This window comes from Podarcis gaigeae, assembly GCF_964106915.1.
Source record: "Podarcis gaigeae genome assembly, chromosome: 15".
Classification (NCBI taxonomy): domain Eukaryota; kingdom Metazoa; phylum Chordata; class Lepidosauria; order Squamata; family Lacertidae; genus Podarcis; species Podarcis gaigeae.
Window position 1 is genome coordinate 28969393 of NC_139692.1, and position 24768 is coordinate 28994160.

At 46.8% G+C, this 24768-nt stretch overlaps 1 protein-coding gene across 2 annotated transcripts in view; it reads left to right on the forward strand.

The window, feature by feature from the left end:
• ETS1 (ETS proto-oncogene 1, transcription factor) overlaps positions 1 to 24768 on the forward strand; it is a 114629-nt gene that overhangs the window by 32020 nt on the left and 57841 nt on the right. The window contains exon 1 of one of the 2 annotated variants that reach the window (XM_083714687.1): positions 21341 to 21770. The exons of the other annotated variant lie outside the window; for it this stretch is intronic. Within the exon in view, the coding sequence (XP_083570813.1) occupies positions 21689 to 21770 (82 nt within the window). The 5' untranslated portion in view covers positions 21341 to 21688. Of the gene's footprint in view, positions 1 to 21340; positions 21771 to 24768 lie in introns of those variants that run through there. 2 annotated transcript variants of the gene reach the window in all.

The window sequence follows — 24768 nt, forward strand, 5'->3', positions numbered from 1 at the left end:
CTGCCTGGCAAGGAGGGATGCAAGAAGGCGTCAATTTCTGGTCCACCCTTTCATTGCTACCTGCAGTGCTGTTGCCATTCTGCTGCAGTTTAGCTTCTGGCCAAAAGTGATGCCATTCATCTCAGTGTCTGCAGTAGCGGAATTTTGCACAATTAATTAAGTAGTTATTGAGGTGATGATGATGCTATTCCACCCCATTCATTTCCGTGTAAAGGAAACACAATGTGAACGGGGAGAGGAGTCATAATGTACATACCATTTGTGGACTGACAACAAAGGCAGTGAGTACCACTCGTATTCATTGGGTGGATTTCCATTCCAGATGCAGGGTGAATACCGTAAGTAAACCCCTGCAATTTCTACTCCTGTTTCTGTGGGAATTTTCCGACATCTCTCCTAACAAAAGAAGCAGTTTCCTATGAAGGAAAGCAGCAAAAATGTCCAGTCTTAATGGACTTGGAAACGAGTGGCCAGTAAAGAATGTAGGTTGGATGTGTAATGGTGGAGAACAGCAAAGAGGCAATTCAGCTATAGACCTTTGAAGGTCCCACTTCCATATACGCAAGCCCACATATAGGTGTTTTGTTAGCATCCATCAACCTTCACCTCTCTGGTGCTGTCCAGATGTTTTGGACTCCAGTTCCAGCTCTCCGTCAGCATGGCCATTCTCCCTGTGGCTGGTGGGAGCTTTAGTCAAGAACATCTGGAGGGCATGAGATGGATGCAGAGGAGTGTCTCACACTCTTTCTTTTTTATATATAATTAATATTTTATTAGGTTTTTTTTAAAGATAACAACATACAAAAGAAAAGAAAAAAGATGCACATACAACAACAAAAACCAACAACATCAAGAACACACAAAAAGAAAAAAGAAAAATCCCTCTTTTTAAATTCTTATCTTTGATTCACTTACTTTCCTGACTTCCTCACGCCTCCCTTTTTTGTATCCCAGTTTGACAATTAGTTCAGCAAATTCAAACCCTGCTACTTTACCCTTAAATATTTTACCTCCCAATTTTATAAACTCAAATTTCTCTTGTCACCAGAACCCCTTCATATTATTTTAATGTCATCAACATTCATACATTTTACAATGCTTCTGTAAATAAATTTTAAATTTCTTCCAATCTTCTTCCACCAACTCTTCTCCCTGATCTCGGATTCTGCCAGTCATTTCAGCCATTTCCATATAGTCGATTACTTCCGTCTGCCATTCTTCCACGGTGGGTAGGTCTTGTGTTTTCCAATGCTTTGCGATGAGTATTCTTGCTGCTGCTGTAGCATACATAAAGAAAGTTCTATCCTTCTTTGGCACCAATTGGCCGACCATGCCCAGGAGAAAGGCCTCTGGTTTCTTAGGGAAAGTGTACTTAAGTACCTTCTTCAATTCATTATAGATCATCTCCCAGAAAGCCTTAATCCTTGGGCACGTCCACCAAAGGTGAAAGAATGTACCTTCAGTTTCTTTACATTTCCAGCATTTATTATCGGGCAAATGGTAGATTTTTGCAAGCTTGACTGGGGTCATGTACCACCTATATGTCATTTTCATAATATTCTCTCTTAGGGCATTACATGCCGTAAATTTGATCCCGGTGGTCCACAACTGCTCCCAGTCAGCAAACATAATATTATGTCCTATATCCTGTGCCCATTTAATCCTAGCAGATTTTACCGTCTCTTCCGCAGTACTCCATTTCAACAGCAGGTTATACATTCTTGATAGTATCTTAGCACTGGGTTCTAACAATTCTGTTTCCAACTTTGATTTTTCCACCTGGAAACCAATTTTTTTATCTTGATTGTAAACCTCTCTTATTTGAAAGTAATGTAGCCAGTCTCGCACCTTCCCTTTAAGCTTCTCATAACTCTGCAATTTCAGCTTGTCACCTGTGTCTCACACTCTTTCAAGTCATAGAATCATAGAATCATAGAGTTGGAAGAGACCACAAGGGCCATCGAGTCCAACCCCTGCCAAGCAGGAAACACCATCAGAGCACTCCTGACATATGGTTGTCAAGCCTCTGCTTAAAGACCTCCAAAGAAGGAGACTCCACCTCACTCCTTGGCAGAAATGCATCTTTCTTCTCGGAGAGGACAACGTTCTTTTTCTACATCGGGGCTCGATCTAGACACATTGTTATGGCTATCGGGTGGTTGCTCATGAGCAATCAGGCAAGGTGCCTCACTGGTCTGTTCTAAAACTTTATTATTGGTGCTAAAAACCTTTACAATGCAGAGCACCTCTATTCTATGTCTTGCTCACTCACTAGCAGAATCTGAGAGTGGGCGGTCCTTAAATCTTCCCCAGCAGAGTAGTCTCTTGACCACCAGCCTACGCCTCCCTTCTCTGCACTAAAGCCTACTGCGCAAGCAAGGCCTGGGTAACGGGGGACCTCCCTCCTCCCCGCTTTGCTCAGGCAAGGTGTCCTGGCACTGCCTCGCATCCTCCGAGCCCTGCATCTTCTCCCCACTAGAGGCATGGCTTCCTTCCTCCATTGAGGAAGTGCTGCTTCCCACGATCTTTGGGGGCTCTCTGTAATCCATCTGCCTTTCCCCCCCCCCCTCGCCCCTGAGCCAATGGCAGTTCCCTGACACACATCAAAGAAGCGTTTCTGTTAAACTCGTTGTAAACATTGTATGAGAAATCGGGTTGGCAAAAACGGAACTCCACAGCGCCACCTCGTTTCACAGTGTTAGAATGCACAAACAACACATATACAGTAGTACCTTGGTTGAACCTAATCCATTCAGTGAATACGTTTGACTCCAAGAACTGGCCAGCCCAGCTTCCAATTGGCTGCTTGAGCTTCCTGCACTCAATCAGAAGCCATGGAAGCCACGTCGGACATTCGGCTTCCAAAAAACCAGAACACTTACTTCCGGAATTGAGCTGTTCGGGAGCTGATTTGTTAGGGAGCCAAGCTGTTCGACAACCAAGGTACCACTGTAAAGCGCTTTTCCTTTGCCAATGTAGCTGAGACCTGGGTCATCATCTCCGAATGCATTTCTGAAAAAGGAGATTCTCCCCGGGCCACTAATCCACTAAAACACATGCAAACGTTCTCAGTGCTTCCCTCGTTGCCTTTCACCGTTACAGGACAACCTCTTTCCTGTGGGCTTTAGAAAGCTTCTGCTGCCTGGCGCAATTGTGATGCATTTCTCAGTGAATTAAAGATTTTCCCAAAGCAGGCAGCTGTGCCAGACCAGCGTGGAGGGCACCCCTCTCCGGCGGCAGAGCTGAGAGAGTGGGATTGTGCCTCTACCTTTGGAAAGAGCGTTTCTTTATTGGAAAGTGAATGGGACACGTCTTGGCTGCTGTGCCATTGGGGAGCCACAGAAGAGGCTTTATTTGGGTCTGGGACCATCCTTGGGTGGCAGGGGGCGGGGGCACGGGGGGGGGCAGAGCGAATGCTCATCCTTTGCCAAATGCAGCACCAGAAAGGAAGATGCTGCCAAGTTTCATGTATGGATGCAAATCTAGAAAGGGTGAGTATAATGGGAGTAGGAATGCACTCCCTCTCCCCAGGGTGGCAAATGGGACAGGGCCCAGGTGTTCATTCTGGTGCCCAGGTGCTGTGAATGGGCAGTTTCAAGGCACCCATTGCTCCCCTTTCTTGTGCCTCCTTACCTTCGAAGTGGACTTGGACCTCAGATCCGTAGAGGCCAGCCCATGGAGACAAATGGCACACACTGCCCCACCAGGCTCAGCCTGCCCCATGCCTCCCTTCTTCATAGCATGGCTCCTCAATCTCCGAGTGGTGCGAGATCCCAGGGTTTCCAGGTGCACTTACTCAGGGTCCATGTTTCCCTTTGTAAATGAGGCACGGAGACTCTGGTGTCTTTATGGTAAAGGGTTTGTTTACATACAACCTGAGCATACAGTGGAGGGACTCAAAGCATAATCACCCCAAAAGGGTCTTGCTTCTCTCATAGCTGCAGCCCTGGATTCAGGCATGGTGTTCTGCCTGCTGCTTTGTGTCCTACTCTTAGCTCTGGCTTTCTCTCTTGAAGGAGAGGCCCCAAACTGAATTACAGTCATACCTCGGGTTACAGATGCTTCATGTTGCGTTTTTTTGGGGTTACGGACCCGTCAAAACCCAGAAGTACCAGAACGGGTTACTTCCAGGTTTCAGGGGTCGTGCATGTGCAGAAGCACTAAATCACACTTTGTGCATGCGCAGAAGCACCGAATCATAACCTGCACATGCACAGATGCACCACTGTGGGTTGCGGACGCTGCAGGTTGTGGTGCATCCCGCACGGATCACGTTCGCAACCCGAACGTCCACTGTACTTGGATGTTTTGTTCTTTTAATGGCCCATTACTTCAAGTCCACCCAAAGACAGTTGTGGACAGGATTTCTGCATTTCAAGGGGCTGGATTAGATGGCCATCGGGTCCCTTCCAACCATACATTTCTATGATTCTATGATACCCAGGCTATCACCTCAACACAGGAAGCTCAGGCTAGCTTAATTAACATTTAACACATGCTGATTCCAGGGGATTAGAAGTATCCAGCACACAACTTCACACACATGGGTCTGGCACCCAATTTTAACACCCCAAGACTTAATTAAATTCTAATACCTATGGGACCAAGGAATTAAGGGCAGTGTGGCATCCACAAACTCATAGCATAATCATAGTATTGTAGAGTTGGAAGTTATCCAAAGAGTCTTCTAGAGGTGCAGGAATAACATACAACCTTACAAGCAACCAGTCTGGGGGTGGCACTGCCCATTGGTTTTGCTCTTGTGGAGCTCAGCAGGAAGTGGGGGATGGGGACACAATGAGACTGAGTTGACTCCGCCTCTCTTTGGTTCTGGCTCCGCCTCCTGTTGGCATCCCTGCCTTCCGCACTAACCATCCCAATGTGCACCAAGACACTCTTAAATAGAGCACTGTCAATGAGAGTAGCAGGTTGCAGGTCAGTTAGCCAGAAATGCAAGGCGCTTAAACAGGGAGGGACTAGAAAAGACCAGCAGGCACTAGTCCATCTTCCATTTCCCCCCTCAAAGTGGAAACAAACCAGGGACACAGGAAAGGAAGAGCTGGAAAAATTATGCTTGGGTTCTGCAGTAGTTCAGGTGAGGGCCACAAAGACCTGCCCGGTGTTCCTCAACTACTGCAATGCGCTCTTTGAAGGTGACTCGGAAACTGCAATTAATCCAGAATGCGGCAGCTAGACTGGTGACTGGGAGTGACTGCCGGGACCACATAACACCGGTCCTGAGAAATCTGCATTGGCTCCCAGTACGTTTCCGAGCACAATTCAAAGTGTTGGTGCTGACCTTTAAAGCCCCAAATGGCCTCAGTCCTGTATACCTGAAGGAGCATCTCCACCCCCACCATTCAGCCCTGACACTGAGATCCAGTGCCAAGGGCCTTCTGGCGGTTCCCTCATTGTGAGAAGTGAGGTTACAGGGAACCTGAAGTTACAGGGAACCTCAGACAGAGGGCCTTCTTGGTAGTGGCACCCACCCTGTGGAGCACCCTCCCTTCAGATGTGAAGGAAATAAGCAGCTATCCTATCTTTAAAAGACATCTGAAGGCAGCCCTGTTCAGGGAAGTTTATAATATTTAATGCTGTATTGTTTTTAATACTTGATTGGGAGCCGCCCAGAAACTCAGCCAGATGGGCAGGGTATAAATAAATTATTATTACTATTATTATTATTATTATTATTATTATTATTATTATTACACAAACTGAAGACACACCCAGAATCCTCTGCAGCATGTAGAGAATTCTGCAGTAGATGCTTTGAGGTTCTTGAGCGAAGGAGCTGAGACAGAAAGAGTTTGTTATGGAAACTGCCTAACTTGCATTTCTCAAACCAATGCATGAACCGAAACATTGCTATTTTTCAAAATCTCTCTGAAGATTGCAGTGCAGTTCTCCAGCCAAACAATATCTAGTGAAACGTATATATTATGGGCAAATAGAAGACAACACCTTCCGCCCCTGTTTGGAGGTAGAACATCTGACAGCCGCCCTTGTCTACAAAGGCATAGACAGCAGTTTCTGATAGCCCAGTCCTTCACGCGAGGCAGTCCGTCTTCCCCTCCCCAGTTTCCCTGCCTCTCACTTCATTAATGTTTCAGATGTTTATAAATGAGAGCAATGATCTGCTTAGTTTCCAGTTTGGGTCTCCAGGGGAGACGCTCTCTAAAGCACTTAGGAAGTTTGGGAAAAAGTAGCCCTATATAAACGATGATCTTTCCTCCCCTCTCCCGTGCTTCTGCTGAACAGTTGGCTGTGGAATTTGTTCCCATAACTGTCTCAGGGCAAAGTATGTCAGCTTGGCAGAGAGGAACCCTATGGGGGAGGATGCTGTCTCCCAATTCTCGTCATTTCCCAATAAATTTGGGGCAGAACCCCCAAGCGAGCCAAACAAAGCTAGCCTGTACCTGGATTACAGGCTCATGGCTATTTAAAAGCTTTGCCTACTTTGATCCCAGATGAGCGGGGTAGAATTAATAAATTATTATTATTATTATTATTATTATTATTATTATTATTATTATTATTATTTGACATGCAGCCTGGCCAAGGGTTGACTGTGGCTCACTGCAGCCTTGGACCACCTCAGCTCCTGGCAACCAGCACCCCCTGGTAGCCCCAGAGGCACCATTTTCCTGTGGAGCTTGTAGCCAGGGATGCTACAAACAGCCACAGGAACCTTTGGGAGGCAGAGATGTGAAAAGGCATCAGAGGAGGGAGCGAAGGAAAGAGAGACAGAGGCCAGTGTTGCCCACGGCACCCCTAACCAGCATTCAAGGCACCCCAAGGTGCCACGGCACACTGGTTGAAAACCACTGGCTTAGTCATTGATGTGTCTGGACAGAGATAATTCCATTAAGGGTTTATGGAAAGAAATCCTGTTAGCTGTGCTGTTTTAGCACCACAGCCCTTTAAGGTCTGAGAGGCGTCTCATTCCCTCAACATGTGCACACACGTTTCTGGGCAATCCCAAACTATTTTGGAATAAGAGCAATATTTCCACCAAGTGGCATGATGTTATGCAAGCTTATGAGATTTATTCTGTTTGTTTGTTTGTTTGTTTGTTTGTTTGTTTGTTTGTTTAATATTTCAAGGTGGTGTACATGGCTCTTCCCCCCCATTTAATCCCTACAACAACCCTGTGAGGTAGGTGAGGCTGAGAGGCAGCAATTGGCCCCCCAAGGTCACCCAGTAAGCATCATGGCTGAGTACCCTGGTCTTTCCAAGGTCCTAGTCCAGTGCTCTAACTACTACACCACACTGTTGAATTCATGCAGCAAAGCACGCTCCCTAGCCAAGCTCTTCTGGCTCATGGTGCATTTTGGATGTGTCGGTCGCAGTAGCGAATGCCCTACCTGTCCCTACTAATGGACAAGCTAGACAGCTGGCTTCTTCTGTACTTACGTAATACAACGAGTTCTTGGACAAGACAATGGCTTAGATAAGAATGAGGGTCCTGAGACCTGGGGAGCAACTGTGCCCCACCAGAACTCTCCTCAAACCAAGCTCCTTTCCTTATTTCCCCTTCACTCCATGCCTGCCCACCTTTTCCCATGCCCTCCTCCAGAACTTGCTTGGAATTGTCCTTGAACTGTGGCAATGCCTCTTGGCTTGTCTGGATGGAGACGTGGGCTTGTACATGCAGGAAACCTTGACTTTTGCATGAAGACTATTATTTTGGAGGGGTAAGAGTCATGTCTGTTGCTCTGCCAGATTTTTCATCTGACCATGTCCACCACTGCTGTGTGCTTGTAGGTCACCCAAGAGGTAATGTGGTCTTCAGGCTAAATAAATTTCTGCCTCCTTGGCTTAGAAGATGATGGTGATGAGAGAGAGAGGGAGGGAGAGGGAGAGAGAGCGCAGAGGGGAGGGGACCGTAAAATGTGTTGGGGTCATAGGTCACTGCTGCAGAGAAAAGGCAGATTAAACTGTCAACATGGCCAGCAACTGATGCACCCTGACCCAGGGTCAGACCTTCCATCCCACACGTTTACCACATTCATCTCTGGAAACCAAGATGTTGAGATGAAAAGGTGTAACCCATTCGCTTAGGATTTCGTTTCTGAAAGAGGCTGCTGCTGTTACGTGTTTGCTGCTGATGGACACTCCCTCTCCCCCATGCAAAAGCATCTCAGCCATGGCTGTCTGTTGGCTGAGGAATATCTCGCTCTTCCAAAAATCCAGGACTAATAAAAATCTTTTACTGACATCAGTGCAAGATTTCTGCCAATAGGACCTTAAGATGACCAGGGTCTTCCAATCGAGGGAGTTTAGATTGGGTAATGTTTTGCAGCTTAGAGAACACAGGTGACTGATGCTCTATGACAGGCTTCCTCAGCCTTGGCCCTCCAGATGTTTTTGGTCTACAATTCCCATGATCCCTAGCTAGCAGGACCAGTGGTCAGGGATGATAGGAATTGTAGTCTCAAAACATCTGGAGGGACGAGTTTGAGGAAGCCTGCTCAATGATGACCAGATTCTGAGGATACATTGTGGGTGACAGATGCCCCTTTCATGTGTGGCTTTCTGGCTGCCCAGGATCACCTGAATGGAGGCTGGTCTACTCCAAAAAAATTCTGCATCACCACTGGTTCTTTTAGGATGTGCTCTGGTTATATTTATCAGTAGTCACTACATTTTCAAGAGGTGAATGGCAGATATCATTGCCTGAAAAATTCTGACATATACCATTAAACCTTAATAAGTGACTAAATTTCATCTTCATATCTATCACTTTCTGGAAAGTCTAAGCCAGGTGTAGAAAAGCTTTATCTATCAAAAGTAGCATTCCCTCAGGTCAAGCCCCTGCCCATCCTTCTGAACATGCTTTTATTTTTAAACCAAAATTCGACTAGATAGACTTTGTGTGAAGGATCTAGGAGTCTTTGTAGGCCACAATCTTAGCATGAGTCAACAGTGTGATGCTGCTGCAGCAGCAGCAGAAGCAAAAAAACCAGCTAATGCTATTCTAGGCTGCATCAACAGAAGTCTAGTGTCCAGGTCAAGGGAAGTAATAGGACCCTCAATTCTGCCTTGGTCAGACCTAGAGTCCTGCGTCCAGTTCTGGGCACCACAATTTAAGAAGGATATTAACAAGATGGAATGTGTGCAGAGGAGGGCAACCAATATGATCAAGGGTCTGGAGACCAAGCCTTATGAGGAAAGGTTGAGGCAGCTGGGTATGCTTAGCCTGGAGAAGAGAAGCCTGAGAAGTGAGATGAGAACCATCATCAAATATCTGAAGGGCTGCCACATGGAAGATGGAGCAAGCTTGTTTTCTGCTGTTCCAGAGGACCCAAACCAGTGGATTCAAATGACAAGGAAGGAGATTCTGACTCAACATTAGGAAGAACTTCTGGCAGTAAGAACAAACTCCTTCCAATGGTGGTGACCTCTCCTTCCTTGGATGTTTTCAAGCAGAGGTTGGCTGGTCTCTCTCAGGGATTTTTGAGCTGTGATTCCTGCACCACTGGCGGTTGGACTAGACCCTTGGGGTCCCTTCCAACTGTACAGTTCTGTGATTCTATATGCTTCTGTGATCATACACGCACAAGTCCCCAGGTTCAATACCCAAGTCATCTCCAGGTAGGACTGAGAGAGAACCACTGTCTGTGTAAACAGTGCTTGCAGCTAGATGGGCCAATGGCCTCATTCAGTATAAGGCAGTTTCCTGGGTTGCTCTGGGATTGAAGACTGGGAGAGCTAACCTCTTCTCTACTGATGCTTACTGGATGCCAGGAATGAATGAATGAATGGATTTATCAATGGCTGTGAATGAGCTGAGTCCTGATAGAGAAATTAAAATTCCCTTGTAGCAATAAAAACACACACCAAAGTCTCGGAGATCATCGCTCAGCAGATGTCCAACAATGAGTTTCGAAATACGAAAATAACTTTCAACACAAACAGAGCATCACCAAGAGTGCTGCTTTCACTGGGCCTGGCGTGGCTGTGTCTGGCTGACTGAGAAAAGCTAATCAGGAGACTGGCATGGGGAGAGAGGCATGTTATTTAATTAGCCGTACAATGCAATGACTCGGAGGCACGTGGTGGCCCTAATGGAAGGAGATAGATGTCCTTTTAGCCGGGCTAATTGTTCGGAAAGAGCGGGGTCTTTGTTCAGGCCCTGCATGCGGTCTGTGATCTTTCAGAGCCTCAGGGGGCTGCCCCTGCTTATAATTTTTGATGGATCTATTCAGGGCTGCTTTGCAGCGTAACAAGAGAAAAACAAGAGTTGCATTGTTGGGCAGCCAGGATCTCCGTCCAAGAAAACCACCCCAACAAACTCAAACACGTGTGGAGGGAGGAGGGCTGCTTCGCTTCGCCAGGAGAGCAGATGGGCCAGGAGGCAGGCTTCCCAAGTCAGAAGGCAGCACTCTTAATGGTCCTTAATGGATGGATGCAGGAAACTGCCTTGCACCCAGTCAGATCACGGGTCCATCTGCCTTAGCGTTGCCTACACTGACAGCTTTCGAGGATTTCATAGTCACTTATCTATAAAAAAAATACTTCCATGCCAGTATAGCATACAAGATACCAAAGTGCTTTAGAAAAAGAATATCTACGTACAAGGGAAAGAAACCACACAACATTTTAAATTCAGAGGCGATCAACTATTATGGAAAGATTTCTCTGCAAGCAAACCAAGGTGGAAACTCAATAACTGGGTCCCTTGGAGGAATCCTTCATGTCTCTGTTCCGCTCAGGTGTGCAGGCTCTCAGCCAATGGATGGAGAGGTGTCATTTTGCCAAAACAAAGCCAAGCAGGAGTTTGAGGCAGCTTTCCCAACTGAGAGAAATGTGAGATTTGGCCTTCTCCATGCTGATCTTTGCTCCTTCCTGCCACTCCGCCTTCTTGCGCTCTCCCTTCAGGCTCGCGTCTGGGATTTACTGGCCATCACTTCCGTGGGAAACTTTTTCTCTTTTTTGGTGGGGAGGGAGTGATGCTGACAGCCCAGGCTAGCCGCTCAGCTGTTCAGAGCAGGCCTCTCTCTCTCTCTCTCTCTCTCTCTCTCTCTCTCTCTTTCTCTCTCTCTCTCTCTCTCTCTCTGCTTTGTGCTCCGTTCCAGGAGGTTTTGTGGTTTTGCTGTGGGAGGAGGAAGATGCTCGTCCTGAGAACCGCATGGAGCCTTGAACGCTGCGGAAAGGAAACCGAGGAACAGTCAGGCCCGCTTTCACACTCGGGGGACCACAGATGCATTTGAACAGCCTTGTCCTCCCAGCATCAAAGCTGCAGGTGCTATGTGTGAACCAGGCCCTGCCTCTTTTCCTCATCCATATCCATCGTGCGAGGCCTCCCCCCCCCCCTTGTGAATTACCCGGTGGGGTGTGTGTGTGTGTGTGTGTGTGTGTGTGTGTGTGTGCTTTTGCTCCTCTGTGCCTCTGGAAGTTACAACATTCCAATGCAATGCAGAAAAAAAGAAGAGATTATGGGCTTGTGAAAATTGCATCATCTCTCTTTCTCCATCTGAGCCTGCAACGAGTCGTTTCCAAAGCCAGCTGCTTCTTTTATGCTCGATTTCAAACTCTTTCTTGCATGGCTAGGGTTGCCAACTGACTTGGAGGTGGGGGGTGGCGTCTGTGCTTGTGATGAAGCTGCCCTGCTGTTCTCTAGAGCACCTCGGCCATCGAATTCAGTCTGCAGGAACAGGAGGCAAAGTTTGTCACGGCAAGGAGGCAGGCCTGCAGTTTGAGCTGCCATTAGAAGCATAGGAGCAGGGCCTGTTTAAGGCAGTTGGCAATCTTGCCCAAATTCCCTCCCTTTGCAATGATTCATCTCAAGATGGACTTGCAGCGAATCTTCTCCTGTCATTCATGAGTTCCTCTGCCTACCTTCTTCCCCTGATGTTTTATACTGTATATATAAAAATATATGGCAAAAGGGACGTGGGAAAACTGGAACCTTTCAGCTGGGGACAGCCCCCTAAATGTCCCCATAGAGCAGAATATGACTGCTTTCTCCTGCCACAGGGAACTGCCTGAGCCTTTGCATCGTTAAGCATTATTAGACCAATCCCCACCCACATGTCAGACCTATTTGCATGCCTAGCAACCAATGTTCCACATAGTAAGGCAAATACAGCCACACTTAGTAGTTCTGGAAGCAAAGGATTGAGATGGTATAGGGACTTCCAGGGGAAAGGAGCAGTCCCCAAGGTGGCAAATCCATGCACCATTTGCTGGAAGATTTGATAGTGATGGTCGACATAACAGGACACAGCACTCCTCATTCCAGAAGCATGAGGCCCAGCACCTCTTTCCACTAGCAGGCTGCCCCTGGAAGGCTCCCACAAGAAACTTCAGCCCCAGGCTGGGTAAGGTCCCCACCTCCCTTTGTACCAAGCATTCTTGAAAGATTTTGTTGTTGTTTAGTCGTTTAGTCGTGTCCGACTCTTTGTGACCCCATGGACCAGAGCACGCCAGGCACTTCTGTCTTCCGCTGCCTCCCGCAGTTTGGTTAAACTCATGTCCGTAGCTTCGAGAACACTGTCCAACCATCTTGTCCTCTGTCATCCCCTTCTCCTTGTGCCCTCCATCTTTCCCAACGTCAGGATCTTTTCCAGGGAGTCTTTTCTTCTTATGAGTTGGCCAAAGTATTGGAGCCTCAGCTTCAGGATCTGTCCTTCCAGTGAGCGCTCACCCATTCTCCACATGCCTCAAGATGAAAGCTTGGGGAGGTTCTGTGACATTTGTGGGTTTCTGTCCCCTTATATACATTCTATAACTTCTGGGCTGTAGGATTTCACACAACGATGGTGGATGATCATGAAATTTGGATTGGGGTCTGGAGAAGACGTAACACCTTTTCTGCACATCACACATATGCACCACAGTGCTTCCCAACCTTAGTTCTCCATCTTTTTTTTGGTTTTTTGGACTACAGTTCCCATCATCCCTGACCACTGGTCTTGCTAGCTAGGGATGATGGGAGTTGTAGTCCAAAAAACCCAAAATGGATGGAGACCCAAGTTTGGTAAACCCTGCTATTTCTCTGCAAACCAATGTTATGCATTTGATCCCTGCAGCTGAGCATATGAACTGATCCATCGAAAAGCCCAGCATTTTAGCTGGCATCGGGCAATACGAAAAGGCTGCCTGCTAAATCTGGGTTGACTTGTTCACATGAGTGACTCACCACTTGATGCGGCAAGTCAGTATGGATGTGTCTGCGTGTGAACCAAGCGCGTCTCAAGAAATACATTGCAGTTGCTCAGCACGCAACTAAGACTGTTAGGTTTTCTCACAGAAAGAGCCACAAGAAACAGGTTGCTAATGACGTTTGTACTCTCTTTTTTTGTAATAAAAAAGGCTTATAAATATATAGATGTATATGTATATACCGGTAAATGGACCTCTGTGAGTCATACACGCCTATCTGTGCTCTGCCGTTTGTGGTCGGGTGTTTTTGCTACAGAAGTTGCAATAAAATACTTTATGTGCAAACCAAGACACCCTTCCCCCCAGACCTTCATTTAGGCTCACGAGCTGCTGGGGTGATAGAGATCTCGGCATATTTTGTGGCAGGAGCGGTCCCAACCCTGCCTTGCAAAGGAAGGATCCTTGGTTTCAGGTGAAATTGGTGGGGAAAATAAGCAGTCAGCACTTTTGGGTCTTAATCCCCCTCCTTTTTTTTCTTTTTTTTTTTTACTTCTCACTGATTTGAAATGCAACTTCACACATGCTTAATTTTCTGAAAGGTGGACCCACTGTGGATTCCTCCAGGCTGTCTCTCATCAATGTCCCCTTGTTTTCAGAAAACACATTTGTTACTAAAAGCCCTCCTCTGTTCTTTCTTCTTCTTGTTTTTTTAAAAAACCAACCCTGCAACTATAAAACAAAGAGGTTGGACAAACAGAAAATAGCATCGCGTCCGCCTTTCCATGTACAAAACAAAACCTCTTCCACCTTCAACGTTTTAACTAAACTGAACCAAGTATTGAAGTCAGGGGGGTTGCGGCCTTGCATGTGGGTGAAACACAAGGCAGTTAAAATGCCGCCATGTACAGTTTTGATCGTCACATGTCAAAAAAAAAGATATCGAAGAACTGGAAAGCTCCCTTACAAGGAAAGGTGACAGTGTCTGAGGCTTTTTACCTGGGGAGGGAAAGGTGAAGGTTTACAGAATGATGGACAAGGAGAAAAAGTGTCAGCACTTCATCTGGTGATGCTGAGGGACGGGCGGTTGACTCCTTCACACAGGGCAGAGTTGAACTATTCAGGTTTAGATGCCCACCAAACTTAGAAGGCTCTAAAAGGAGGTTAGACAAATTGTTGGAGGATAAAGCTGTTAGGGTGTGAAACCTAAGACGCTGGCAAGTTAGCAATGTCATGTGACTTTAAGTAGTCAAGCTCGTTAAGTTGTTAAGTTGCTCAGTATATAAAGAGTGTTTGTTTTCTCTGCCTGCGGGGCGTGAAGCAAAAATGTCTGAAAGCTCCGGAGGTGTTTCTGTTATCTGTCTGCAATAAACCTGTCTTTGGAAAGACAGGCTTCCCTGTGTCGTTATTCCTTTGCTACTGAGACTCTGAAGCCTGTACTGCAACAAGAATCTCTGCACTGGACTTAATTAATACTCTGCAAAGAGAACTGTTGCTGGTTGCGCAGCGGAAGCATTTACTGGACCAGTACACAGACTCTCTTAGGTTATGGCTCCTTCTACGTTTCTACAGCTGTATTGTGTGCAGAGAAAGTGAAAGCAGCTTTCGGATGAGAGAAGACCGGCTTGGTCGTAAATCCAGCTCTTAAAGGAACTGAGAGGCTGCAGAAAGTTGAGAGAGCTGCGTAAGTGAAGATTTACAGCTTCATTAGCTGCAAAAGGCTAGCTTCACCTCCCGTTCTGTTTTTGTTTTGTTAATAAAAACAGAGGACGGTGGTAGGTTGCTAGTGAAGAGACGGAGGGAAAAAAGTTTAAAAGGCTTCAGAGGAGGCTGGAGGCGTCTGAAAAGTGAGTAAAACAAATCCCAAGGGGAAAGAGAAGCAAGGGCACACAGAGGGAGTAGCAGCAGACCCCAAGAATGGCAGTGGAAAATTTCCAGGTTCCCTTTACAAAGTTGAACTCTGCTAATTACGTGCAGTGGTCTAAGAGGGCTCAAGTCTGGTTGGAAGCCAAAGAAGTGTGGGCTGACTATGTCCAGAGGCGAAAGCCGTTTGTGGCTGTTGCAGCAGATGCCACAGCAGAGCAAGAGGCTGCTGCACATGCTCAGAACAGGGAACATGATAAAATGGACACTAAAGCTAGATGCATGTTGATGGTATCGATAGACGATTCCCAATTACCTCATGTGGAAAATTTAAGGTCTGCATTTGAAATTTGGGAAGCTCTTAGGCGAATTCACCATAGAGCCACCATAGAGCGTGGGGGAACTAGCAGGCAGAGCTGTAAGGAAGCCTCACAAGTGTCTGCTATGGCCAGCAAGTCATGTTTTCGATGTGGCAGCAGGTTTCATTTGATAGCAAAGTGTCCTGAAAAGCAACAGGAATTTCAACAGTCCAAGGTCAGTTTCCGGAGCTACAGGGGAAGACGAAGTGAGAGCTACAAGAATCAACGATCCAGAGGGGGAGCAGGTGCTGATAAGGGACTATCTGCAATGGCAGCACAACAGAGTCTTAAAAGGAGCCAACAAACCTTGAAGTGGATAATTGACAGTGGAGCCAGTCACAGTTTAGTTCCAGCGACATCTAGTGGCAGCTTGAAGAACTGCAAGACATTGCCAGTTGCAAAAACTGTGACTATAGCAGACAATAGTAAACGAGAGATGAACCTTAAAGGCACAATTTATGTTAATTGTTTGCAAACTAACCTTCCTGTTTTCGTTCTTCCAGGAATGAAGAATGGACTTTTGAGTGTGTCATGCCTGGTAAAAAGTGGTTTTAAGGTTGAGTTTGAAAATGATGTGTGCACCATTTCGAAACAGGGGAAGGAGCTAGTTAAAATTCCCTGTGAGGATGGGCTTTTTGTTTTGGATGAAGAGCAGTTAGCAGCAGGTAGATGTTCAACAGGTGAAGCGCAAGCTAAGTGTGTAAATAAGGCTCCTCATACAGGTTGTGCACATCTACTACACAGAAGGTTAGCTCATATATGCTTTAAGTATGTAAGCAAGATGCCAGATTTAGCTGAGGAGTGTAACATTAAACCCTGTCCAAATTTTCTGGATTGTTGTGCTTGTAAACATGCTAAGGTTAAGACATGTAACTATCCTAGATCTGACAGAGTAAGCAAGAAACCCTTTGAACTTGTGCACACAGACGTGTGTGGCCCTATGCCAGTCAAATCGCTTGGAGGTGCGAGATTTATGCAAATTTTGGTGGATGATTTTTCAAGGGCTAGTTGGGTTTTCTTTCTGAAAGAAAAATCGCAAGCAGCTTCCATCCTGATGGATTGGATTGAAGAAGTCGAATGTAAATTTGACACCAGGGTGCGTAAAATACAATCAGATCGTGGTGGGGAATATGTGAACCACACGCTGGAGACGTGGTTAAAAAGGAAAGGTATAGTTCATAGACTTACCAATCCCTATTCACCACAGGAGAATGCAGTTGCTGAAAGAAAATTTCGAACATTACAGGAAGCCATTGCTGCTTTGCTGTTTGATTCTGGACTTCCACAGCAGTTTTGGGCTGAGGCTGCACTGTATGCGAATTATACTTTTAACAGAGTATACAATAGCACAGTAGGCAACACTCCTTACTTCATGCTATTTGGGAAAAAACCAAAAATTGATCATCTAAGAGTTTTTGGATGTCGTGCTTATGTGCTGGTGCCTAGGGCACAACGTAGGAAAGGCGATCCTAGATCTAAAGAAATGCTTTTCTGTGGTTATCAAGCAAACACAAAAGGTTGGAGATTTGTGAATGTAGAAGGCAATCAAACGAAAATCACAATCAGCAGAAGTGCGGAATTTTGTGAACAGGATGGTTGGAATAAAATTCATGGAAATCCTGACATACTATTTGACGTGGTGAACAGTAACAATGAAACTCAGGCCCCAGGGCAGGTATTAGTTCCAGAACAGGCTGAGGAATTTGAGTCTGAGGACAAGGGTGAGAAATCGTTTAGTTCACCCAAGTCTGTAAAGTCAGAATCTTCCAGCTCTTCTAGTTCACCTGTACAGCAAGAGAGACGTGTAAAGTCAGAATCTTCTAGCTCTAAAAGTTCACCTGTACAGCAAGAGAGTGTAAAGTCAGAATCAGAAAGTTCTTCAACTACTAGGGACAAACAGGTGACGACTAGTGATTCTGGGTCAGAGGGGGAAACTGAAGGAACATCACAGGAACTGTTAAGGCGTTCCAAGCGTGCCAACAAAGGTATACCTCCTGAAAGGTACCAAGCTATTAGTGTTTGGGCTTGTTTGGCAAATTGCGAACCTGAAAGTTTTGAGGAGGTTGAGCAATTACCCCAGGAGGAGGCCAGTAGGTGGCGTGAGGCCATGCAAAAAGAATTGAATTCTATGAAAGAACTGGGTGTGTTTTCCATCACCAAACTGCCAGAAGGTACCAAGGCAGTAAGTTGTAGGTGGGTGTACAGGATAAAGACAACAGCGATGGGGAAACCAGAGTACAAAGCAAGGCTTGTAGCTCGAGGTTTTACGCGAAGAAAGGGGTTACATTATTCCGAAGTCTATGCACCCACTTCAAGGAGTGAAACCCTACGGGCACTATTAGCAGTTGCTGCTCAGAAAGGGTTCAAAGTGAATCAATTTGATGTCTCTACAGCTTATCTTCATTCAGACTTGGCTGAAGAGCTCTATATGGAGCTACCGCCAGGGTTGAAAGTTGGTAAATCAAATCAGGTATGGAAACTACATAAATCTATTTATGGACTCAAGCAATCTGCTCATAATTGGAATGAGTGTTTGAATGATGTTTTGGTAGGCATTGGTTTTAGCAGGAGCAAGGCTGACAATTGCTTATATTTCAGAGGTTCAGGAGATGCTCAAGAATCTTTGCTTGTTTATGTAGATGACCTGATTTATACTTCAAAGACACAAGAACAAGTAAAAAAACTAGCCAAAGAGTTAAATAAACACTTCAAAGTTAAGAATCTTGGTGATGTAAAGGTCTATCTTGGTGTTCAGATAGATAGGACCAAAAATGGCAGTTTTCTACTGAATCAAAAAGGCAAGATATTGCAAATGTTGAAAAAGTTTGGCATGACAGAGTGTGCAGGTGTTAGAACACCAATGGAAATGGGTTTTGTAAAAGACAATGAGTTCAAGGATAGTGCTGAATTCAAGCGTGCTGAAATCTTTCAGTCAGCACTGGGAAGCTTACTTCATCTTTCGCAATGGAGTAGACCAGATATTGCTTACGCTGTTAACTTACTCAGCAGAGAAGCTTCAAAACCTAGTGTAAATGCATGGAAAGGAATTCAAAGAGTGTTAAGATATTTACAATACACCAAAGATTTTTGCCTTGAATTATCTTCTGAAGGACAAGCACAGATTACTTGTTGGGCAGATAGTGATTGGGGAAATTTAAAGGATAGAAAATCAGTGTCTGGCTGTGTAATAAAATTTGGTAACTCTCTGATTGGGTGGAGATCCAAGAAACAGAACCTGATTGCTTTGTCGTCAACAGAAGCTGAGTTCTGTGCCTTATCTGAGTTATGTAGAGATCTAGAATTTTACAAATGCTTGGCACAAGAGATGTATGAAAAGGCCATCACTCCAATCACTGTATGGGGTGATAATCAACCGTGTCTTAAGTTAGCACAAAATGGGCAGTTTAAAGGTCGTACAAAACATTTGGATATCCGCTTTCAAAATGTTTGTCAAACGGTAAAAGCAGGAATTGTTAAATTAAATTACTGTCCCAGTCATGAAAATCAAGCTGATGGTTTTACAAAACCGCTTGGGTTTCAGCGGCATGAAAACTTTTGTGAAGAAATGGGTCTGAAGTAATTTTGTTTTTTGTATTGCCAGCGAGAGGGGGTGTTAGGGTGTGAAACCTAAGACGCTGGCAAGTTAGCAATGTCATGTGACTTTAAGTAGTCAAGCTCGTTAAGTTGTTAAGTTGCTCAGTATATAAAGAGTGTTTGTTTTCTCTGCCTGCGGGGCGTGAAGCAAAAATGTCTGAAAGCTCCGGAGGTGTTTCTGTTATCTGTCTGCAATAAACCTGTCTTTGGAAAGACAGGCTTCCCTGTGTCGTTATTCCTTTGCTACTGAGACTCTGAAGCCTGTACTGCAACAAGAATCTCTGCACTGGACTTAATTAATACTCTGCAAAGAGAACTGTTGCTGGTTGCGCAGCGGAAGCATTTACTGGACCAGTACACAGACTCTCTTAAAAGCTATCCATGGCTCCTTGCTACCTCCAGGATCAAGGGCAGTCTGGCTCTGGGTAAACAACAACAACAACATTTTTATTATTTGTACCCGCCCCATCTGACTGGGTTGCCCCAGCCACTCAGGTCCATCCAGAGTGGGCTGTTTCCTTCAAGCCCTGCTTGGGGAGGTGGGTGTCTCCCAGCGGTATCTGGTTGGCCACTGAAGGAAAGGATGCAGGAATGGATGGACCTTTGGTTTGATCCAGCAGGACTCTTTTGATGTTCCTGCACCCACTAGCTAATTTGGTAGTATACACCCCAACACGTTTGCCTCGTGGAACTGGACTTCTCCAAGGCAACCCATCTTCTGTAAGCAAGATTGTCCATCTTGCCCAAATTCAAAATGTCTTCCACCCTCTGCTACAAGTGTGGGAGAGTTTGGGCTTTTTCTCAGGAGAGTTTGGGAGCTTTTTTCGAGGTTGTGACTCAGAATAAGATGGTCACAAAAGAAGGGCAGCATCAGGGACCAAACCATATTAACTTGCTCAGCAGCATCCTTCCAATCCACACACACTCCAGAGAACTAATATGAACCTGGGTCCAGTTCTGGGCACCCTAGTCTGTTAAGCCGGATATTGATAAGCAGAACATGTGCAAAGGTCTCCCACTCCTGCTTTGTGCCACTTGCTCTCTAAGCCCATCAAATTTCCCTTTGCATTCTGTAATGTGGGACTGTGGAGCCTGTGGCCATTCATGTATGACTGCGCTCCAACTCCTCCCATCAGCCTTGACCATTGGCCATGCTGGCTGGGGGTGATGGGAATTGTAGCCCAGCAGCATCTGGAGGGGGCCTCCCAGGTTCCCCCATCCCTGCTCCAGTTATTGGGATAGCATCCCCCTTCCACCCCCCAGGAAAGTAGATGCGCAAGATCTGTAATAGCTGACTTCTTGCTCCGCCCTCGCAGTCAAATGCATGCCCTCTCAAGTCACACTCAGTCCATAAAAATGTATTGAATTGTACAGCTATAATGGATGTGAAGAGCTATGGACACTGTAAATGTGAGTTATTGTGATTCATCATGATTAATGGATATGTAAGAGAGGGAGAATCATCCTTCTGTAGCATTGCTGGTCAACCTAGCGGCAAAGAAAATAATGAAAAGGGGGCTTTAAGGGGAGGGGGCCTGCCTTCAACCCTCACACACTGAAAACACTCTTTCCCCCTCCAGACAATCCTAGGGAACTGTAGTTCCCCCCTAACAGAGCTACAGTTCCCAGCAACCTGCCCCAAATTCCTACCACTGTATGTATGTATGTCTCTGTGTGTTGTATTAAACTAGCAAGATTTTTTTTATAAAAATTCAGTTCTGTGTGTGCAAGAGAGAGAGGAAACTCATCCCCCTGCAGAACCACCACCTCCCACTTTATGAAGAGGCTGAGATGGCTCCTCTGCTTTTACCAATGCATTTCTTTGTGTTTTCGGTTCTAAATGACACATAGAGCTTTTCCTTTCCACTATCTTACTGTGTGCTATATACCGGTAAACTGCTAAGGGATTTGGCATGTTAAGTGGTTTGGCAATGCCAATGGTGATGGTGATTCCTGGGAAGGTGGTGGACTCTCCTTCATGGGAAGGTTTGAAGCAGAGGCAGGATGGCCACCTGTCAGGGATTCTTTAGCTGTCATTTCTGCATTGCAGGGGGCTGAACTAGATGGCCCTTGGGGTTCCCCTCCCACTCTACAATCCCATGACTTTGGCGATGAAGAAGAAAGCAAGACCAGCACCCATTTTCTTTTGCTCCCAAGGGACCAAGTAAAGCGTGAAGTCCCATCCCCCTTCCCGCCTTCCCCTTTCAGTGCCTGATTACAGCTCTGGTCCTGAGGGGAGACTTACTCCGGATTAACTAATGCGGAGTAAGGCGAGAGAGAGAGAGGGGAGCCCCTCTCCAGAGCGCGGTCCAGAGGCGAAGGCGCTTCGCGGAGGGTCTGGGCGGCGGCGAAGGGGCGGAGGCAGGCGGGTCCCACCCCGGCCGCTGTCACGGAGCGGAGCCCGGCCCCTGTTCCCTCCTCCCGTCGGCGGCAGCCCAGAGAGCTCCGCGCCTACAGCCGCTCCTGGGCTGGAAGAGAAACCCACGGGCAGGCAGGAGGCAGCGGCGGGGCTGGCCGGAGCAGGAACGCCCCGGAGACGAGGCACGGGAAGGCGGAAGGCAGCGCCAGAGCCAGCCAGCGAGCGCGCCACGGACGGAGCCCGTCGGGCTGCCCCGCAGGCGGAGAAGCGGGCGCGGGGCGCACGGCGGCAGACTCGGAGGGCGCAGCTCGGAGTCTCCAACTTCGGGGGCGCGGGCGCGGGGCGCTTTCCTGGCCAGAGGGGCCGAAGGATCCGACCCGGAAGGCCCCCCTCCCCCTCGTGGACCATGAAGGCGGCCGTGGACCTCAAGCCCACCCTGACCATCATCAAGACCGAGAAGGTCGACGCCGAGATGTTCCCTTCGCCGGGTAAGTGGGCCGCTGCGCCGCGCTCTCGGTCCTTCGCGTGCCCCGAGGCGCGCGGGGTTACTAGCCTGGACGCGCCTGGCCGGCCCCGCTCTCCCTGGGTCAGGGCCGGAGGGTCCCCGGGCGACGGCTGCGCTCAACTTCGCTCCTCGGTAACTGCGCCTTCCTGGGATGGGCTATCCTGTTTCCACGGTCTTTGGCGACGCCTCTTCTGGGGACCCCCCTCCTTCCTCTCCGATTCTACCGGCTTTCTTCCACCCCTAGACCGTCTGGTTTGTGCCCGGGGTCCCATCTCCCGGGGTTTCTTTTCTCCCCCTGAATTGGAGTTCGTGGGTACGCTGTATGGTGCAAGCGAGTGGTTTGGTTTCCCATCTCAAGTCAAGAGGGAGCTCTGGCCGGCTTTCCGGCTGTTTCTTGGGTTAGGGCAGGAGCATCTTCCTGACAGTTGGACCACAATCCGAGAGCCGCTGCCTGGAATCTCCAGGGAAGCGTTTTTTCCCCTTTGGGTGTAATTGACTCTTCTCTTCTCCTATCACTCCCTCCTCCCTCTGTCTTTTTCTCTCTCTTCCCCTTTCCCTTCCCTCTCTCTCTGTATGTGTTTTGAGCGCGGCTGTACTGTACTCCAGGAGAGCTAATAGGTCTGGCTCGGAGCGCCTGTGTGGGCTGAAATGTCCCGTCCCTTCCCACCCGCACCAGCGCACGAATCACACACCATTTTTACAAGTGAGATTTGCTGAAAGTAGCACATTCTCCTACCTCCCTTGTATGATCAGCTGGAGATGGCAAGGGGGGGGGGACGTTGGGGGAAAGCGGGCAAAAATAAGGCTTTCTAATCCCATATCAGAGGGAAGGCTTTCTTTCATTCTTCTCTCTCTTTAAATTAAGAAGTCAGGTTTTTGGGAGGGTTGATTTTTTTTTTATTATTATTATCATTATCATTATTAAAAAATGCTTCTTTCTTTTAACTCATCCTTCTGGGGGTTCCGCTGGAGGAAAAGGGCAGTGTAAATTAACAGGGCGTAAAACTCAGATGGGGCGAACCTGGGTTCAAACCCCTATTTACACAGGAATCACACTGACAGTGCAAGCCTATGCGTGCCTGCTCAAACATAAATCCCACTGAGTTCCATGGGACTTACTCCCAGGTAAAGTGCACCTAGGACCATGGCCTGAAGCAGGGTTGGAATGTAATCCATAAATATATAGACGCAGAAGACAAAAACAACCCATAATCTCTTGTTGAGAGAAAATAAAATGGAGATCCCTTTTGTTACTTTTTTTATTAAAAAAACTCTTTAAAAATAATATTCTTAAACACACACACAAACACATTTTCCCCCATCCAGAAATTTAGAGTTTTGTTCCTTTGGTTTTATAAATCCATCAGTTGCAGATTACAAAAACAAACAAACAAAAAACACCTTGATTTGGATGCTTTTGCCTTATGCTAATCTGCTAATATCAGTTCTGCATCCTCCAAGACTTTTTTTTTTAATGCTGTATTTTAAATTCTAGTGACATCTCAGTGACATATTTATCAACATGTTAAACCAACCCCTGCCAACCTGGAGCCCTGCAGTTGCTGCTGCAGGGAGCAGCACAGCCAACGTCCTATCAGCTCTTGTGTCCTACAGGCATGGTGAGAATTGTAGTTCAGCAGCGCCAGGAGGGCGCCAGGTTGAGAGGAGCTGTGCTAGACAGCTGCTTCAGGGCCGTTTGCACCTCTGCCTCCCCCCCTCCCCACACACACTACAAGAGATGTTGGGGAAACTTTCTGATGGAAGGGCGGGGGCAGGGGTGTCCGATGTTATCTGGAGAGATGGTTTCAGCCCTGGTTGCTAAGTTACTGTGTGACCATCAATAATTTTAGCTCTTCTTGTTTGCGGTTAACACTTAGGCCCAGTCTTGGATGCAAAATGCAAAGGCTTGCTAAGTAACCTCATGTGACTAGGTAGCCTGCTAACAATGCAGCCGCTGGGTTCTTGCAAAGGGTGTATATGTAGCCGAGATGCTCTTTTGTGCGGGTAGCAAAACTGTATCTGCAGTGTGGGGAAAGGGTTAAGCTCAGTCTGATGATCACCCACAGCTGGACCCTCCTCTTGGCTGACCCTCCGCATCTGTACACTCCTGGCATCTGTATTTACGGATGTTAAACTTCTCGCTTCCCCCCAGCCATTTCTGAGCCTTGTTCCTGAGTTTCTGGGAAAAGCAGGCCCAGGTTTCGGCTGGTTCCAGCGGCTGGTGGAAACGCCTGGTGAACGGGAAGAAAGAGGTGACAGCTGGCAACCAAAATCCAGCCCGCCCTGCTGATTCCTAAACTTAAGTTCAGAAATCCATCCTATCAGTTTGCAAAAAGGTCACGCAGCCTAAAAGAATGGAAAAAGTATCATCTTTCATTGTAAGAGGATGTTTTCGTTTTCGTTTTTTGCTTCATTTCTGAATGGGGAATTGCAGAATTTTCCATTCATGAAGAAGGATCAGCGACTCCAGATTTTGTCAAAGCAGAATCCTCACTACCCAAATTTCTGATTGCTTTTCATCCACACTATTTCGCATCCAGAAAATTACCAGGGCGTGTTGAGCTGAACAACTGAACGATGAAATGAAGACCTCCGTTCAAATCCTGCCTTAAACTTACTAGGCGCTCTCCTCTCAGTCCCAGCCCTACCTTTCAGGGTTGTCATAAGGATAACTGAGATAATGTATCATCCTTGGGAGGATAACTGAGACAATGTGTGTGAAGGGCTTTGAGAGCGCTAAAGCACCACGTCAGTGCTAAGCAACTATTAAACCAAATCTTCTAAACAAAAACTTCTAGTCCACAATAATTGTGGCTAACTTGCTTTCCCACTACACTACTCTACTTGCCTGTCCTTATCTGTGGTTAGGCATTTATGGCACATCAGCCTCCTGAAAAAGATGTGGTAGGGAAGAGAACCCCCCCCCCAACATTATTTCAGTTTTCAAAAGCTTCCTGGTCACCTGGAGAGGAGTCCTATTC